Genomic DNA, 20,356 nt, shown 5'->3' with positions numbered 1-20,356 from the left:
CGTTTGCTATATATTTGTGTGTGGCTGCAGTGGCAGAGATATTCAGGTCCAGACTGTGTTTCTCTAAGGCAGGCAGTACATGCAGTCTCCAGCTTAGGAAACCTTGAAACTGCTGACTGCCAGAATTCAGAAGGGTGCACCTGGGAAAAGGCTGCACCAGCTAATTGGTCTGTATCTTCCTAAGCAAGACAGCCAGAGGCTGCTGTATGAGTTGGTAAAGCCACCTTCATGTTCTTACTCATAGGAAGCAGCAGTAAGGACTCCAATAAAAAAAACCATTCAACTGCAGAAGATGAAATACATTTGGTTTATTTCTTTCTAAAGTTTGTACATATACATATATCATTATACATATGTGAGATCCTTCACTAGGGTTGCTTGATTTCAATTACATAAAAATTATTGGGAAGCTTGCAGGCTCTCTGTTGCCCGTAAGCAACGTTTATTCCAACTTATAAAAACACAGAGGAACAGAGTTATAGTCAGGAACATGGACACAAGAGAGAAGTCTACTTTATATCTCACAGTTTCAATACATCAAAGGCAAATTATTTGTCTGTATACCATAGGCTTACTTTATCAGCAATGATAAAATAGAGGAAAATATTTATATACAGTCACCTCAAGTGAAAAATAAAGCAATGTAAACTTAAATTCCAAAATATTATTTTAAATGATATAACAATATCCCCAAAAGTCCTTCTTCCAAGAGGAAGAGGACTGATTAAGTGCCTTCATTTATCAGGAAATGATCATTCTAGTACCAGTTACATGAAGCAGAATAGGGAGGGCATCCTGTAGTACCTGTAGAAAAGAGTGACAACTCTGCTTCAGGAACGCATCTCTGTGTAAGCAAGTATATGTTTGAGTCCTTATGGACATCAGCAGCACGTGGAAACATCTCCCATGAACCAGGGCTTGACTTAAGTCTGCACAGCTCTGACTCTGACCACTGGGGAGTATGCTTTCCTGGCCATGCACATTCCCAGGGACAAAATGGGGTGCCCCGTTGGTAGGACAGCCTCAAACCTGAGACGATGACCATCCCAAGAGTCAGAGCAGCAAGTTTCACACTGCTGGAAAAGATTTAGTGATTACCTCAATGCTGCTTCACAGCAGACCAAGAAGTTACCACAAAGCAGTGAGACCGGGACTGCGTCTCTAGTGTGTTGCATGAAAAACACTCCAGCAATTCAGTTATGAGAGTAAACTGAGTTCAAGGTTATCAGAAGCAAGGTTCCTACACTTGGCAAAAGGGATAGGAGGCCACCCAGAGGCAAGGTTTTGCAAGGACTGCTGTCAGGCCCTGTAAGGTTAGGTCTGCACACAGGAGATGCACAGGGTGTGTGTGTACACACATGTGCAAAATGTTTTTCTGCACTACCACGAGTTACTCTTCCCATATGGGTACCACACAACGATAACTGAAAATTCAGTCCCCTTTCTCAGCTTAAAGGAAAACAACACTGCAACAGCTCAGGTGGAGGGCAAATGACGCTCCTAACTGCGACTCTGAGCACGACAGTGCTCACCCTCATCTTCCCACTACATCACTATGGGAGGCAGGCAACCCAAGAGAGAAGCTCAGTGCCTGAAAAAGGATTACAGGATTACAGCTCGCCCAAAGCAAGGTGATGGGGTTGTCTCTCTTCATTCCATCCTGAGCTGCAGTCCACTCCCGTCTTAGTCCTGCAAGACACAATCATTCTGGCCATGGTCCAGTGAAGTACAAAAGCATGGCTTCACTGAGGTTGCTCAAGTGCTTCAAGGTAACTGCATAAGAGTTTTATGACTCCAGGTAAGAATCCCACCCTTAGGCTTTGTTCTCCCTTTCCAAGGAAAATGCAGATAATGCTAGTGTTGCCCTGACTAGAGCACAATAGGAAAACCCACTGGGTTTCCTTATGTATTTTTACTTCAACCAGCAACTTTTTTAAAGGTTGTTTAAACCTCACAAGGGAAACCTCTGGGAGGTCTACAAGATGCCCGAGAGAGACATTTCAGCCCTGCTGCTCTTTTCCCTGCTGATGAGCCAGACATTCTTCTGGAAATCTGTACAGTTGCAGAAAGAAACCCTCACTACTGTTGTACAGCTGTATCTGCAGGAGACATCACAGGCACCTGTCCTGCTTGGACACTTTTCGACATGATGTCCCCTTGCTGAATTTTCACAGAGTGAGGTCAACATTTTCAGAAGTAAAGCTGTGTATTAGATCCCCAGAGTGTGATTTTCAGAAGAAGTCAGCACAGATGCTCCTGGTGCAGGCATCGGCTGACATCAACAGGGACAGAGTTAGCCCAGTGTTAAGCTAGCAGAAAATGCCACCCAGTAATCCTTGCTTAGACTCTCAAATATACGCCTTTGCTTTCAACATGCAGAGCAACAGGCAGCCCCTGGTGGACAACACATGGAGATCAAGGCAGCTCAAGGGATACCCTAAATCTGCGAAAGCTCTGACGATTGTTTAACCTAATTTGAGAACAACTAGAACAACAAGCATCCTAACAAAGTTTGCAGCTGCTGAAGTACTTTGACCAAAATAAGCCTCAGAAAAGAACACCAGGCTTTGGAGTGCCGAGCCACAGAAGCCATACTATACCTATGAAATACATACACACATCTATAGGCATCACTTAAACATGTTCACCAAGTAAGCCTCAGATTGTACCTCACGCAAAGAGTAGTGATTTTAAAGTTTTCAAACTGCCAAAAAACTCTGTTCTTTCAGCCAAGTTATAATCTCAGCCTTGAGTAAGAGGACATAGTTGTCATGAATATGTACAAATTAAAAAAAACCCACACAATCCACCCCAGTTCTCATCCTACAGTCTTTATTTGACAGCGCTGAGCATGAGGTTTTCATAAGTGTGTAAGTGATTTAAGACTTATATTACCAACAGAGTTTGCCCTGTGCAGTGACACAGACTGGATATCATCAATCTTCCTTCTCCCAGCAAGAGGCTCAGGGGAGTCAGAGAATTTTGTGTCAAACAAGCCTCCACGACAGCTTGGCTAGCTGCTCTGTGGTTACACCAGGATATTCACTTGGCCCAAGGTAAAGCTGAAACCTTGCCTGCTTAGATAAAAAGTATCTTGTTGTGCTGGTCTCATTCAGGTGAGTTACATACAAGACCACTGCTGTAGAGTGGCTCCTAATTACAATGGTTTATGTCAGAGAAAAATCCTGCCCTCCTAGTCTGTAGCACTTTTGATCCTTGCATTGCTAAGTGATGTACTTTTTCTCAGTCCAAATAAACCTCTGGTCTGTACCCCAACTCATTCCTGGCACACATTTAACAGCAGATGCCATGGGAGCTCCCTCATTGTTTAAACATTTATAATTTTTACAGAGTATTTCATTGTTCAAAGTGAGGACAGACAATGCTTTGGGCTGGGCTAAATTTGCTCCTCCTGACCACAGGAGCAAAGTCAGGTCATCAGTGCGGCCTTGGGGAAAGCCGTTGCTTGCATTTGCTAAGGGAAGTGCTCTAATAAATAATTAAAATACAGCTTCAATGCAGCTAATAAAATGAACAAGTAAGGTACCTTCTCTCAGGCAGGGCTGAGCCTGCCTCCTTTCACTGTTCAACTGGATGGTGCCAACAGGAGAGCAAATAGTCCCAGATAGGATCTGGACACATTTCCCAGGACCCACCCTCCTTACTCTTATTTAAACCGGCCTCCTAACAACAGGACTGTGGCACCCCTGCATGAGGGTGCTGCTATCACAAGGGAGAAAAGCAGCAGGTGGTATGGACAATTCCTCAAGAAGCACAGTGTAGATGGAAAAGTGTCCTGGTTTCAGCTGGGATAGAGTTAACTGTCTTCCTAGTAGCTGGTACAGTGCTATGTTTTGTGTTCAGTATGTGAAGAATGTTGATAACACACTGATGTTTTCAGTTGTTGCTCAGTAGTATTTAGACTATAGTCAAGGATTTTTCAGCTTCTCATGCCCAGCCAGGGCACCTGACCCAAACTGGCCAACAGTGTATTCCATACCATGGGACGTCCAATCTAGTTTAGGAACTGGGAAGGGGGGGGCAGGGATTCGCTGCTTGGGGACTGGCTGGGTGTCGGTCGGCGGGTGGTGAGCAATTGCCCTGCGCATCATTTGTACATTTCAAACCTTTTATTACTACTGCTGTCATTTTATTAGTGTTATCATTATCATTATTAGTTTCTTCTTTTCTGTTCTATTAAACCATTCTTATCTCAACCCAGGAGTTTTACTTCTTTTCCTGATTTTCTCCCCCATCCCACTGGGTGGGGGGGAGTGAGTGAGCAGCTGCGTGGTGCTTAGTTGCTAGCTGGGGTTAAACCACGACAAAAAGGAAGCCAGCATTTCTAATTACCCTCACCACTGACTGAGGGCAGTGCTCGAGCACACAGTCCCCAGCAGGTGACCAGCCAGGGGAGGTGGCACTGGCTTTCTGCTTATCCTCCTACAGTATTGTTGCCTGTGCACTGGTGCTCAGCTTAGGTGGTACCATTTCTCTGGATGCTGACAAAGCCTATTCTTGCTGGAGCAAATGTTCAGGTCTCATATGGTGAAGCAGCTCACTATACTACACCTATGCTGCTGGGACAGCTCTGGGAGAGAGGAGAGGAGAGGAGGCATACTGCTTCTATATGCACTAAAAATATCCTCTAAAAAGCACAAGCTGGAGACCAGCTCTTTCAAAGAAATTTGTGAGATAGCTTATTTGGCTCACCCCTCTAGGCAGCCTAGATATCAGATGCTGGGAACACACACTGGGGAGCTCTGGTCACACTCTGGGGAAAATGTGTACTTCGTTAATGTCCCAGAGCCTGGGGAGAGCAACACTGGGGAAAGTTTAAACAAGCAGCAAGCTGTAAGATTGCTTTAGATAAGGTGTGTACACTGCCTATGCCTCTACAAAAGCAGCCGGTGTTTCCAAGAACCTGGATACCACCTCTCCGTGCTTGGGGGACACCGACTGAAAAAAGGCTTTTTTTTTTTTTTTTTTTCCCACAGCTCCCCAAAAGGTTGGAAAATTTATGGCCTGATTTGGGAAGTATGCAACTCCTTGCAAAACAGTCTTTCAGTTTCCCCACAGCATGGCTTGCCTCTACCTCTGCGACTTTCAGAAAGGAGACTAGGGGGTCCTTGCGTCCCTGCAGCATAACACCAGGGGTTACAGCAGTCTGAAACTCCATTTCACACCTCCCAGCTATAACTGTGGCTGGAAACACAGGCTACCAACGAGCAGAATGAAAAAGCTGTTCACAGGGTTATCCATTCAACACAGCACTGCTTCAGAGCAGGTTTTCTCAAGGCAAGACGGGACAGTCAAATTTTCTGGATTTCTGCAAGCATGGAAGAAAAGAGACCTGTTATACAGAAGCAGCTGAGGTGCTAAGATGACAGACAGGAGCAGCTTGACAGAAAAGGAGGAGGAGCTGTCAGACTAACTGCAAGAAGGCCAAAATTGATTTAGGGATGGAGAATGCAGACACGGTAAGTGGTACACCGTGTGCAGAGAAAAGCCTCCCCTGCTTTCAAGGAGAACATTGCCATGTAATGCCTCCAGATGCCCAGTGATAACCCTGCCACCTTGGACTTTCTCCACTGCCACAACCACCTCTTCACTGAAGGGGCTGCTCTAATCAAGCAAGAACCTCACTCCCCCACCGGGGAAAGGCAAAAACATTGGCTGTTTCAAGTCAGAACAGCCAGCCTTGTTACCAGAAGGCACTGGAGCTGTGAAAAGTCACTGAACAATTCCAGTCTCTGGAGGTCTGCTAGTCCAAACTCCTGCTCAAAGCAGGGCTGTGCTGAGCACCGCTCTCCACACGAGCCCCCAAACATGGACAAACCACACCCTGGGAGCAGGTGGGATCAGAGGGAAAGTGCTTAAGGGATGAGCTGTTACAAGCCCTTAGAAAGCTTCTGGTAACCATTTACAAGTGGCTGGCTACAGATGAAAAACTGTCTGAGTTGGCGTCACAGCTGAATGGCATTCCCCCACAGCTCCGCTGCATTAATCACTCAGCTGGCTGACTTATCTCTCTACGTCAATTAAAGACACAACATAAATACTGTATTTAAAAGCTGTAGTCATGTTCACTGGTCCATGCGTGACTTATCTGCAAGACGCACACAAACACAGCCAGCCCAGAGATTCTCTTTCACAGCCACTGCTGCACGACAAGCATCTCAACCAGACCCCTGCATCCTGCTGACTCACAGAGGACAGTGCAGTTTTGGCTTTGGGAGAGTATCTCACCTGCTTTGGTTGCTGAGTGGGAAGAGGGGAAGGCAATTTTGTCCTTCTCCCTCGCCTCTCTGCTGCCAGGTGCAGACCCAGCGAGGTCCTCTCCTGCCTCTCCTCCCTCAGCCAGAGAGAAGAGATGGTCCAGCCCCTGGAGGGTTAGCAACCAGCAATGCTTCAGAGCAGGATGGGTCCCTCCAGGACCTCTCTATGCATCTGGAGGGGGGGGGATACAAGGAGCCTTTTGTCCCCATCCTGCTCCCTTCCCTGCATCCCCCCCTCTCAACACGCAGGCAGAGGCTTTGCCTGAACGATGGCTGCATGCCTGCAGCAGGGAGGATGGCAGGGAAGAATGACACCTCCCTGCATCGCCAACGCAAAGGCTGGCTTGCACGCACACACGCTCACAGTGGTTTGCCAGTAACTCCTGCTCACACTGAGCACCCCCAGAAAGCTGCAGGCTCCTCCACTGATACAGAGTTCAGCTGCATGGTGGATCCCAGAGGAGTGCTGGAAACCAGCAGGATATCTTTACATATTGCAACAAGAGCTCCTGAGTCACAGAGGTCAAGCACTGATCTCTGTGAAAGGCAAGTATTTCAGCAAAGAAAGGCAGGGTACCGGGTACCATGCAAAGCTATCTGGCCAGACTCTCAGTGGTGCCACCCAAGAATATGCACGCTGAGACCTCCTGAGAATCTGCACCCACCCTTTACAATAGCATCAGGGGGGAGAAAAAAGCAAATTACAGTACTGCTCAGCAGATGATCCTATTCCCAAGAGAGTCCAAGAGCCTTAGTCATTCACAACAGGATCACCTTTCTCTCTTGGCCTCCAAAATGTGTATTTTCACATGGGTGCCTGGGATGCCTAGAATTTATAAAGCAATGGACCAAAACTGTGTTAATTAAAACTTGAGCAGAACCTGACAAATTCTCAGTAAACTAATCTGCACGCCTCAGCAATCTGACTCTGACCAAGAGTGCTCCAAGCTCAACAAATGTTTAATGACTAAAAAACGTAGTGAAAAACTGAGTTTGCTAAGCCCAGATGAGACTTAAAAAAATATACCCTAAACTGTTTAAAAGTATAAATGGAAATACAGAATAAATAATGAAAAAATAATTATCATTTTTGCAGTTCACTTTTTGACTTTTCGTATTGCTTCAAATCATCTCCTCTGCAATGACTTTGAAGAGGAATTATCCAGTTTCTGTGTCAAAGCTGGGAAATGCATTTTACAGGAATAATTTCATTCTGAGCTCAGGAATTTAACTGCAGTCTACAGCAACCAGAATATTTTAAAAGCCAGGGAAAAAAAGTTAAATGCCACCTCTTTGCCTTTTAAAGCACTGAACTCCACAATCACAAGAGGTTTGCTGGGCATGTTCCAGCCTGCCTTCAAAAAGCTCACTTAGACAACCCTGCCTTGATGGTCAAGCAGGGCCCACTTACAAATCTGCACATTTTTTTTGTTTCTGCTGCATGCTTCCTAACACCATTATCTAAAACAGGGCAAGTTTTCTTCTCAGATGTGCATTCAGCATTCCCCAAATGAATTTCTTCTACTTTCTCTTCTGCTTGTTTGTTTTAAACCACCAGAGCACGATGAACAGCTGCAGGTATCTCCTGGCTTTGTTTCCCGTCCATGAGCTGTTGATGTACCACACTTGCTTAATTCAAACAATCTCTCCCAATGAGCACTATCGTGCACCTGTCTACACTGAATCTCCTAACCCACTATGCTGCACCACATCACTTTGGCTCCAGCAGAAGAAGGCATCGTGCTTCTTCAGGAAGAGGACTGAACGTTTGCTCCATTGTAGTAAGCATGCACAACTTCTAAAGCCCCAGCACTTGGGGAAGCACTGACAGTTTCTATTCAGGACTCTGCAGTTTTTACTGACATTGCCAGGGGTGGGGGCCAACCTCCTGGCTTCTAGCACAGAGTGGTCACACATGCCAGATGTGTGCATGTCCCAATATCACACACAGAAACAGTCCCATCTGGTTTTGCTGCTGGGCTGCAGCTGCAAGGATCAATTTGCTCCAACACCTCCCGGCATCTGAGAGCGCAACATCTTTGTTACAGCCAATGGTGAGCACACCACCGGGAAAGCTGTTGCATTGTGGTCCTCAGTGGGGGAGGCAAGTCATGCAGCGCCTGTTAACGTCCTTCTCTCTTCGATCACTCCCTGACCTGCCCACTAAACTGGCAGTTCAATAAGTTAGCTTAATTGACTTGGACCCTTTGGGAAGTCTGGCAGAGCACAAACCCACTCAGGTCGTAATTTTTTTGATGTGTGGCCCTTGGACTACTTGGGCTAGAAACACCAGCGCATTTCTAAACAGCCCTTGCATTGATCTTGATGTTTCTTTATGCATTAAGAATCACATCCACCAGGAAGGCTGCCCTGTGCCAGGCACAACAAAAATAACAGCAACAAACAATTTTCAACTGGCCTTCAACATTCTCTCCCAAGGTGCTCTGCAGGAAAGGCTAGTTTGGGTGTCCTCCACATAGAGGAAGGAAGGGTGAGGCAAAATGGGAGAGACCAGTCGGAGCTCACCCAGCAGGCCAGAATCAAACCTGAGATAAAACCCAGGGTGTTAAGTAACAGGTGAGCCAGCACTCTCTGCAGAGCCATGATGCTGCCCGGCAAGAGGGGCTAGGAAGCAAGAAAATGATTACTACATCATCTTTCTACTCCCTGTACCTGAAGACGGCTGGCCACCCTGAGGGCCTGTGGCACAAACAGGAGGCTTTCAGGTACGGAAAGCTCTACTCGTGGTGGTCTGTCCCTGTCTTGCGCTCCACTCTGAAAGCCTGGCACAGGGTACACAGGAGCTGCAAGGCAGGCTGATTCCCTGTGCGTGGAGGGTAAGATCTGCCACAGCTGAGGCTGCCCTGTGCTGGCCTCCAGACATGGAGTAGCCAGGACAGCACCAAACCCTGGCGCACAGTGAGGACACGTCTGTCCCCTTCTCCAGTCTGCACCAGCCTCTTCCACCTATATGTGAGCTAAAGCAGGAAAATGGAGAGCTGAGAAGAATCTCTTCCTGAAGAGAAAAGGCAAAGTGCTTTGTCACTAGCAGAGAAATTGCAAACACCCATCTGTGAACACCAACAAGGAAACTCCTGGAAGGGGGAGTATCAGGGCACGATACATCATAAGGCTCTACATAGCAGCTAAGTGAGAGCGTATAGTTAAAAACTACACAGAGGCCCTTTGTCTTTAAATTACAATACTAAAGGCTGACATCTACAGCAGCCTCCTCCGCAAATAAATTTAAAGCCTAGGTAGTCATTCCAACTGGGTAATGCCTAATCTCCCTGACTGCAGAGACAGCACGGGTTTGGATACTCCCCAGCCTGCTAACTCAGGAGAATACTCTTTGCTTGGAAGGAAGCAAACAAATTATTCCAATGCTGTCATCCCAGCATTGCCAGCGGTTTCCAGGTTTCATTCCTTCGCACTCATGGGTCCAGAGTCAATGCAATAACAATAAGCAACAGTGACTATTTACTGTAGCACCTGCTGCTAAGTACCAGTACCAACATGCTCTGCATTGTCAGGAAACCAGTGTTCCCAGCACCTTAGGCTCTAACCAGCCTTCTGCAGCTGCCTGTTTGCACAGCTTTTCTCACAGCTACAGCCTGCATTCTCAGCACTGCAGCATTTGTCCAGTTACTTTTCCCACCCACCACATAAATAAAGTGACAAGTGACTTGAGAGATGAAAGCCACGTGCCGATGGGAGGAGATAAATGGGGAAGAGACAGTAAATATGTCACAGCGCTCTACCCCTCCCCCAGCTCCTTTAGAAACAGAACAACACAAAAAAGTCCCGATGCTTCAATTGCTAAATGATAAATTAACAAAGCAAAGCAAAGCAGGAGCAAAGACATCTCCCACAATCTGCACAGAAACAGCAAAATATACAATAGAAAATGTCACTAACACCCCATTCAGGCAGATGCACTTATTTTTTGTGAATGACAGGTTATTAAATGAAAAAATTTTGACCACCGGTACTTTGCTGCACGGCTGCTCCCCCAGCTGTCATTTCCACCCTAAGTGACCTTCTGCTTAATGCTGGGTGTTTCTGGCCTGTAGTCTTTCCTCTCCGAGACATTGCGTTTCACCTTGGCACTAACTGGAGACTCCTGATTCAATGAGGGACTCGAGTGGGATTTCTTCAGTCCTGGCGCATCATTCTCTCCTCCACTCAGCAGCTCCTTCACCCCCTCTTTCAGGAGGCCAACGTAAATCTCATAGCGATTTTTCTGAGAAATGAAAAGAAAGGCCCAAATCAGTCTGGAAGAAATTCTGCAGAATCGCTTGAGTCTGGGTAACTTAATCGTTTCTGCTGGCCTTGAAAGCCAGGAACCTCATATGGATGCGAACAATGGTGCCTGATGTGGACATGAACAATGGTGGCTAACATAAATTACACTGTATAAAAAGGATTTCAGGCAGGCTGAGCCCAGGGGTGCTGTGCAATTAGAGGCACTCAGTTTGCAACACACAAATCCTGGTGCTCTGCTGAACAGTAGCTCCCAGCTAGTCGGAGCGCATGGTGATTTCCAGGTAACACCACCAGGTGAAAGCTTGCTGACCTTTGTCACGCTGAGTCATATTCTGTGCTCACACATATTGAGATATGTGCCCCACACAGGCAGGGAAATAAAGTGCAGCAAACTAAGGGACAACAAAAATCCTGCTCTGGTTGGCTACAGCTCTCCCCTGTGACCCTGTACTCCCGCCAGCAGGTATTGCTTTCATTGCTTCAGCCCACAAGGGAGAAACCAAAGCAGGGTCCTGCTAAGCTCAGACTGTACCAGCTTGGCCACCACTGAGCCTGTGAGAGGATGCTCTGCAAGGCCAGACCTTAACAAAAAGGAACAGATGAGAACTATGACAGCAGCACAGCATGTTCCCCTGACAGGGCCACTCATGGTGAATGAAGAAGGTTGCTCTCTATCCAGACACTTGTATTTTCCAACTGGAAAAAGTTCACTTTACTATGCCCCATGCCTGCTTTTTCTGTTACTTGTCTGGAGCAGAGCTTTCCCTCTCCAACAGGAAGATTTCACTCTGTGTGCCACAAGTATGTCTTTCTGCACAGAACATCTCAGCAAACAGCAAAATGAGGGTACAGGTAACAGAAGATCCCTGCAGGCCCTCAAAACCAGAAGCTGGGGCAGGAGAACCTGAGAACAGAGCAACCCACCTCCTGGGATTTGTTTAATAACCTGCCCCTGACATATCCACTAAAGACATGGTGCAAGCTTTGTAATTAAAGTGATCTCAGTCAGCTGGGAGCCAGGGAAGGAGGACTTAGACATCTGCACTGATCGTTAATTTATATTTCCAAGTGGCAAAACAGCTGCCAAACTATTATGTTCCTGACAGAGGAAAAGGTGTTTAAGAAAAGTTCTTCCAATATATAATAAAATAATAAAGTTCTGGTAACAACACTTAATTCAAGGCCAGGAAGTCAAAAAGTTGGGTAACTGTTTTGAAGTGTGGAATATAAAGGAAAAAAAAAGGAGGGAACGTGACTGGGTTTCCAAAGAGTCCTTTGAATAAACAAAACCTCATAGAGGAGGATCATAAAAGAACGCACCCAAAAATTAAACAAAAAAGCATTCTTATCAATTCCATATCTGGAGCTCCAGCTCCACAACGTGAGAGACAAACACATGAAGCAGGTAAGATGTGTCGTTCAATAAAAAAAGGAAATGGAGAAACAGCAAGCAGAACCCTGATGATGCACCAGACAGATGAATGATTCATCACACAATGAACGGGACACCTCTGCAAAAAAGGAGGCAAGCCAGTGCTCTAAGCCTGGGATCAGCATAATATTCATGATGGGAGAGAGGGCCTTCATTGCCATACAGACTTTGGTGTTTTGTTGGTCCAGTAAACCCCACCAGGGTCACAAGACCCAGCAATCAGAATGGATATCCAGGACCAGCTTCTGCGCTGCATGTCTGCCAATGGCCATTTTGCCCTGGATTTGTGGGCCCATGATTCCTATCGCAATTAAGCAATGCCGTTGGAAGTTTCTATTTTGATTTCAGTTGCAACAAACTTGCTCTTTCAGTGATCTGACATTTAAAGGTAGGTATTAAAGCTGGTGGTAATTTTTCCTTAAAGGAAATTAATCTGGAAAATTCTGTCAAGAAAGTAAAACCACTAACTTAAAACCATTCAAAAGCTTCTGCAACATTATCTCTGAAGACTGACTGCACATAATGAGGAGATGAGGTAGCCACCCATCAAATTTCTGGCTTCACTTCTCACCTGACAGCACTCAAAAGATCTCTCTCAAACCATAAATTTGCTGCAAGGAGCAACCATCATCTGGAGCTGTACTTCCTCAGACAGCAAGCAAAGAGAAATGTTCCTTCCTTAGTGTCTACAAGCAAAGATACCAGCAAGAAGAAACACCCCTGGCTGCATCCTTGAACAAGTACCAGGCATCTCCTGGTTCACCTCCCCTCAGCAGGAAACACCATCTCACTTGTCTTTCATCAGGAACAAGAATGAAAGGAATGCCGGTGGGTGAACAAAAAGGAATCGCAAGGGCCTACAGAAAAGGAATCTGGCTTCTTTGCTCCTAATGGGACTACATTGCTTCCATTGGGACTTGCAGGCCCTTTTGGTGTGCTTCTGGAGATGTATCAGTATGGCCCTTTGTACACAGATGCAAGGTCTGGTCTGCAGTCTCAGCCTGAAAGAGCCAAGTTCAAAAGACTGCCCTGCCTGCCTCTTGCCCTTTTGCTTTGACCCCATGCAGCAAAGTCTGTCACCACCTCCTGCCTGACCCTGACCGGACTTTGTTCTGAAGGGAAGGTGAGGAAACTCCAAAACCAGAGGAAAGTTTCCATTCAGGATTTTCATATAGCTCACCTTTTTTTTTTTTTTTTACTGCCTATTGATAGTTCAACATGACCTGCAAAATAAGTGTGAAGGTAACACAGCATTGCACAGCAGCACCTTGAATCACCAGCTTTCACACGCAACTGAAGTTGGTGCCACTGCTTTTCTGCCTAGACAGGCATTCCTGCAGTGTTGATCACATACCTGAACTGCACGGTTTGATTGCTGTTCAAGGCTCTCACTAGGGAAGAAGGCATCTTTTGTTTCCTGGGCTGTACTGGTTCTGGTTTGTACTGAGGTAGCTAAGGAATATTTCTCACCATGATAAAATTGACAGAAAACAGAAAAAACCCACAATGATCTCCTTCTCCATCAATCTTTCTAAAATCATCTAACACTCCAGCCTACATTTCATCCTCACTCACCACACTTCTAGAAGTGATAGAAAATAAACTTTGTGTCAAGGACCCAAAGCCAAGAAACTCTTTGCTCTTCCAAGTTGCACAACACTCCCCTTACAGCATGAAAGTGTGTGGCTTGCTCTGTACATGCGAGTGCTGTGTTCAAAACTGACAGTGTGCCATCGATCACAACTCTCTAATCTTGACTGTTTAGCCAGTTTCCAAACCACCTTACTGTCCATTTCCTAGTCCATCACACTTTATCAGCTTGTCTACAAGGATGTTAGAGGAGACAATGTCAAAATTCTTGTTAAAGTCAAGAACAAACAACATCCACTGCTCTCCCCTCATCCATCACACCAGACGTCTCATTGTGAAAGGCTCATGTTGGTCAAGCATGATTTCCTCATCGTAAAGCCATGTTGAGTACTCACAATCACCTTGTCTTAAAGTGTTTGGAAGTGATTTCCAGGAGAATTTGGTCCATCACCTTCCCATGGACAGAGAAGCAACTGACCAGCCTGTAGTTCTCTGGACCTTCCTCCTTGCCTTTCTTGAAGATAGGAATGATGTTTGCTTTCCACCAGTCCTCAGGGACCTCCCCTGACCACCATGACCTTTCAAAAGGTAATCGAGAGTGGCCTTGCACTGACATCATCCAGCTCCCTCAGCACTCATGGGTGCATCCCATCAGATCTTGCAGACCTGTGTATGACCAGTTTAGGTATTCCCTAACTTTATCATCCTTCACCAAGGGTAAGTTTTCCTTGCTCCAGATTTTCCCACTGGGTTTATGTATTTGTGGCTGCTGAAGGCTAGTCTTACCAGCAGAGACCCAGACAAAGACGACATTGCATACCCTGGCCTTTCCCTGTTCTTTGTAACCAGGTCCCCTGCCCCATTATGGGCCCCACCTAGGGCCCATATTCTCCCTAGCTGTCCTGTTCTTAACATACCTGTAGAAACCTTTCTTCTTGCGCTTCACACCTTTTGCCAGATTCAACTCCACATGGGCTTTGGCTTTCTTAAATGCAATCCTACATGCTTGGACAGTATCTCTATTCCTCCTGTGTCACCTGCCACTGCTTCTACCTCCTGCACACTTCCTTTTTATGGTGGAGTTTTGCCAGGAGCAACTTGTTCATCCATGAAGGCCTTCAGCCATCTTTGCTTGGTTTCTTGCTTGTCAGGGTGAACCATTTCTGAGCTTAAAGGAGGTGATCCTTGAAAAGTGACCAGCTCTCCCAAAGCCCTCTTGCCCCCAAGGCCATATCTAATGGGATTCTTCCAAGCAGTTCCCTGAACAGGCAAAAGTCAGCTCTCCTGAAGTCTAGGGTTATGATCCTACTTTTTACTTTGACCCTGCCTTTCAGGATTATGAAGTCCAACATCTCATCATCTCTGTTGTCATGGTTGACCCTGACCTTCATATCCCCAACCAGTTCTTCCTACTTTCTAAGTGAGAGGTCCAGGAAAAGTGCCTCTCCTTGTCTGCTCCTCGGTCACCTGTGTTAGGAAGTTGTTGTCAATGCACTCCAGAATGTGCTGGATTGCTTGTGCCCTGCTGTGTTGTCCCTCCAGCAGATATAGGGGTGGCTGAAGTTCCCCCATGAGGACCAGAGCCTGCAAACACGAAGTTTCTTCCAGTTTTTTGAAAAAGGCCTAGCAGACAGCCACCACAACAATACCCATCTTGGTGTGCCCGCTAATCCTGACCCACAAGCCCTCCGCTGGCTCATCACCCTTCCTTAGACAAAGTTTCATATGTGCCTGCTACTCACTCACATAAAGGGTGACTCCCCCTCCTTGCCATCCCTGTCTGTCCTTTCTAAAAAGTCTGTATTCACTCATGACAGCACTCCAGTCATGTAAGCTATCCCATTACCTCACTTTAGCCCTGTTTTATTGATAATGTAGTCTCTCCTGTCCACGTTATTGTGTACTCTTTGCTTGCCAGCCCTGTCCACCACTTCCTTGTTTGATTGTTGGTCAGATCATTTCAGGTGTGAGGGATGTGGAAGAACAAACTGGCCAACTGTGTTGCCTGTACAAAACAGTATCAAAACATCTATGCAAGGCATCTCAAGCTCACCGTATGCAATGCAGCCCAGAGCTACAGCAAAGTTAAAGCCAACACAGCAGTTACAACCTTCTGCAGAAGCAAAAGTACACAACCAGTCAAGCCCAGGAGTAAAAAGAGCTCCTCCAAAAGAAACTTATATAACACATGACGGGGGGCTTACAGTTGTGGAGGCTTGCATTGCCTACAGCATCTCCTCTTGTGGTGTCTCCGACTTTTGTCTTATCTGCTCTTTCTCTTCTACAGACTATGGATTTTCTTGCCAGGCAGTGGCTATCTAGAGTAGGATCCTTTCAGAGCCAAGGCAACATTGACTCACAGTTCTGGGGGAAAAAGCTCAAAGGTGAAGCCATGAAAAACACCGGGCACCTGCTGCGTTGCCAATCCCCTCCCACACAGCCCTACAAATCTGGCAGACACCATGATGGATAAAACACGCTGTCAGATACTCAGAACAATCTCCTAACACAGCTGCCTAAGTTGCATCACTCAATCCTGTGATCTTTAATTCTACCCTTTTCCTGCTTGTCCTGACATCCAGCTCACTGGTACACAACACAGATGGCTCTGATGAGGCATGCCTATGACAACAATTTTAGAAGAGCAGTTCCTTCAGAACATACAATGGAAGACAATTATCATGATCTGCATTACTGCAGAATGCAGTCATTCCGTAAAGATTGAGGTGCCAACACACTAGGCAACACATAGTATTACAATACGAGACAGCTCCTGCTTTGAAGGCCTTACCATCTCTTCAAATAGATATATCAGGCAAGGATGGAGGGTCACATTTTTACCCTCCATTTTACAGATGAGGAGCTAAATTCATGGCTAAGGTTAGAGGAAATCCTCATCAAAAAGAGGAGCCACATCCCAGCTTCTGGGATTGCTGTGACAGACCTGTCTAACAAGAACATACTCCTTGGTTAAGTAAGGTGAAAAATGCAGAACTTTAGGACTGTACCCCAAGTATAAGACCAGCTTCTCCATTCGCAGTAAAGTAAAAGTAATAAAGTTTCCCATACATACCTCAAACTCCAGATAGTGGTCCTTCAGTTTGTAATCATCTACTTCCTTGCCTTTGAGCTTCTTGTCAGGAGGATAGGAACGATGCTCAGCAAGCTCAGTGGAGATCTGCTTCAACTTAGCTTCATGGGACTTCAGCTGTTCATCCTTCAGAAATACATTAGGCACTTAAGTGACTGAATTATTTATCTAAAATATTCGATAAGCAAAGGAAAATAGAGAGATGTCTGTACAATAGCACCAAGTAGTTTCTTTTTCTTTCTCTCCTTCTTTCCTTTTCTAATTTTAATTAGATTGATAAGGTCTGTTATCCCAGAGCTCTGTCCCCAACAGTGCTCTCAAAGGCACCCAAGAAAAGTGGCTAAGTTTGCAGAAAAACTCAGCAGCTTGCAGATGCCACCGGGAAGGATAGCAAACCTGTCATCCCTCGCCCTGCTGAGAGCAACAGAAGCAGCTTGCTGCAGAGCTTTACTGACAACATGACACTTCTGCTTTAATACATTTTTTAGCAAATAAATTAAGGCTGTTGTGTATGTAGTCAGACCAAGGGCAGAATCAGACAGGCGAAGACCCTGCCTCAGGTCTTCGCAATGTGAAAGTAGTTCCTTCTAGGACAGAAAGGACACGGAGTCAGGGCTTTTCCTTCCATTTCTGCACTACCAAACGCTCTCTGGTCTGCGGTTTCCATTTGTTCAGAACAATACAACGCATCCAGAAGAGGAAGGGCTGTCCAATCCCCCAAAGGTATCTCGTTTTGCTAAGCTGCTACCAGCTTTTATCCCACTGTGCAGTTGGATAAAGTGAGGAGCTGCTACTCCCCCTTTCTAGGCAATTTCCTTTATCATAATCCCAGGCCCACTCACTTCCTCCAGTCCATCTGTCAGCTACCCTTCCCTCAGCTCAGAAGGTTTCCAGCTCCTGCAGCATGGCCTTCTGGCCATTTCTAGGCTTGGATCTGAAAATATGTTTGAATTAGGTAAGTCCAAAATATAGGCATGAACATGCAGATCTCAGTGACTTAGCCAGAGTCGTAACAGCAGGTAGTACCCAGCTCAGCTCCCGTGTATGTACCTAGCCTCAGAGGAGGGGACAGCTGCCAGTAGTCGTCCCCCAATGGTGTGGCTGTGCAGCTTGCAGCTTCAAGCCTAGCTTGGACTTGCCTGCACTGCACTGTGACTCACACCAGGGACGAGCCTCCCAGCTCACTGAGCTGGAGCTGCAGAAGAGAGCAGAAAGGGGAAAACTTGTACAGAGGATCATAGTTGAGCTCCAGCTCATCTTGCGTTTCAACTTTTTTGCAAGAGAACCGAAGAAAGAAACGTGGGATAATTTGCCTCCGCCTATACATGGTAGGGCTTGAACCACTCGCTATTGGCTGCCAAAAATTCTTGTTGCTGTTAGTAACTACGCTGGATCTGCCTGCTCTCTCTATTAGTGCCCAATCACTCTTTACATAGTGCTGAATCTCTGGTCCCAGTGACATCCTGTTGCAGTGAGTTCTACAGCCTGATGCCAGCAGGTCTTTGAGCAGCTACTAATTTGGCACTTGTAATTTCCAGGGCAGCAGCCCTTTGGAGCTTTTGTGTGTGCATGCACATTCTCAGAAAAAAAAGAAAAAAAAGCCCTAGCAGATCTTTTCTAGACTGGTTGTTCCCTTATATATAGCTTTGTCACATCCCTCTTTGGTTGGACTAACCAAGATCAGACACTGATCTGCTTTTGAAAGCAAACTTGGTGCAATGATCTTGCACAACCTGTCATGTCCAACCTCTTTCCCTCACCCGTGTTAGGTTCTCACTGCATCCTGACTTCTGCCTGACCAGGAACAGGCCCTTTGAAGAAGTACTGTCCATCATGATTCAGCCCACAAAATCCTAAACAGCAACCACAGGGATTTGACAATTCGTATTTTTTTGTCTGCCAAATGAGAAGCAGCCTGCTGGCAGCTTTTCCACACTGACAGATAAAAGCAGACATGTTTCTGCTTGCCTTTGAATTTATCTGCTTTGAACACTTAACATTCTTCTGCCTTTAGCTAAAACAGCTTATCTTATCCCTCTTTTCGTGTCTCCCCTTCTTTCAGACACAAACCACAGGGCTGTGTTCTATTTTTTTCCTTTCCAGATTAAAAGGAAACAGTGAGGCCAGGAAACAACGTGCTAAATGGAACAATCACACAGAACAACAATGAGTAAAAAAGCTTTTTTTGTTGACTGGGGGTAAATTATTGAAGCCCCATACAGTACTTTAAAAAAGGTATGCACGAGTAAAAGGTAAAACCACAAGGATGAGACAAGTTAATATTATTCTGTATGAGACATGTTTTAAACTTTAACCTAGAATAGAAGATGGGAAGTCAGTCACCACACTGTAAGAAGAAAGGCTACTGCCATGGAGAGCGAAGTAACAGGGGTGACATAAAACCACCCCCTACCCCCCCTTAGAGAAATGCAGATTATGAGATACTGGTTTCTAAGGAGTGTTGCTAAGCTATGAAGATGGCCAAAAAATACATTTAAGAAGCCATCCAGCATGGGCAGATGACTTCAAAATCTACAGGAGGTTACTCAAAGTATACACCCAGCATTGGGATCTATCACCTCTGCCACTCTGTCAACCTGATCAACGCAATCAATGTTGTGTTCCTGCCAGTGCAGGAGGAATTGCAGGCATGCATCACAGCTCCCAGAGTAAACAGAGCTATGGGCACAAGCATCAGACACAGCCAGTCTGAAACAAGCAGAAGTATGTGGCTTTTCGTGCAAGAAGTAATAGAGCTGTGAAAGTCCCTGCCACAGGATGTTGTGGAAAAGCTTATGTGATCACAAGGGGAGACCAAAGACATTCATGTTAAGAGACAGTTTATAAATATACATTAAACAGGAAATCCCTGAGCTCATAAGGGTTGGAGTCTGGAAAAGTATTGTGGGAGAAATATCATTGATGTATCAGCCTTCGCCTTTTAGCACCCCAATCAGCCAAAGACCAGGAGTATGTCGATTTCGTCTTAAATGAGTGGCAATAAACACTCAAATTCAAAAAAACACCAATCAGTATTTGAAGTGTCCTTTGCAGAGACATAACCATGGGATGAAAATTCTGTATCTGGTACTAGGAACACTGGTGATTATTTCTTTTCTTCAAAAATATAAACCAATTATATTCAAGTCCACTCCTTCTCTCCCCCCACTTCAAATCTTGCATCAGGAAATGAGCAGAGATTTACTGTGCAAGCCTCCTTCTCCTAGGAATGCTAGTGGCGACAGCCACAAAACAATGCGAAGGACCACTGTCCACTTTCCAGCCAGCCAGAGAAATCGCCATCATTTATCCTCTATATAAAAACAGCTCACCTGAGATAGCTTCGTTGTGGTGGCTGGCAGGAGCGGGCGACTGAACTTCTTCTGAGAGCCAATTGCTGCTGGAAATGGCGGTGCAGAGAAGACAGCAGCCACACAGTTAATCTTATTGATCCAAGTCTGCATTTCTTCTTGGGTCCTGGGGAAGAAACACATATTAAGCACCTGCTGACTCAGCCTCCTCTACCTCTTTTCCACCCCTTCAATGGCATTTTAAAAGCAAGAATAACCAGAACTGGACAAGTCTTAAGAGTCTGCTCAGTCTTCTGGTCTACCTTTGCAAGTGATTAGTGTCAGGTGTCTCAGTCACAGGCTGGCTCATGATTAGGTCTGTAACTCACCCTAGCATGCATCTTTTCCT

The 20,356-nt window shown here is 45.8% G+C and overlaps 1 protein-coding gene across 4 annotated transcripts in view; it reads right to left on the bottom strand.

Moving 5' to 3' along the window:
• Positions 1 to 292: 292 nt before the first annotated feature.
• PSD3 (pleckstrin and Sec7 domain containing 3) overlaps positions 293 to 20,356 on the bottom strand; it is a 114,465-nt gene continuing 94,401 nt past the window's right edge. For all 4 annotated transcript variants that reach the window (XM_075020993.1, XM_075020994.1, XM_075020997.1 and 1 more), the window contains 3 exons: positions 19,990 to 20,134; positions 16,640 to 16,783; positions 293 to 10,521 (listed from right to left, as the gene is read on the bottom strand). In XM_075020993.1, the coding sequence (XP_074877094.1) occupies positions 10,309 to 10,521; positions 16,640 to 16,783; positions 19,990 to 20,134 (502 nt within the window). In that variant the 3' untranslated portion in view covers positions 293 to 10,308. The remainder of the gene's footprint in view (positions 10,522 to 16,639; positions 16,784 to 19,989; positions 20,135 to 20,356) is intronic.

This window comes from Buteo buteo, chromosome Z, assembly GCF_964188355.1.
Source record: "Buteo buteo chromosome Z, bButBut1.hap1.1, whole genome shotgun sequence".
Taxonomy (NCBI): domain Eukaryota; kingdom Metazoa; phylum Chordata; class Aves; order Accipitriformes; family Accipitridae; genus Buteo; species Buteo buteo.
This window is presented reverse-complemented; position numbering and strand designations above follow the sequence as displayed.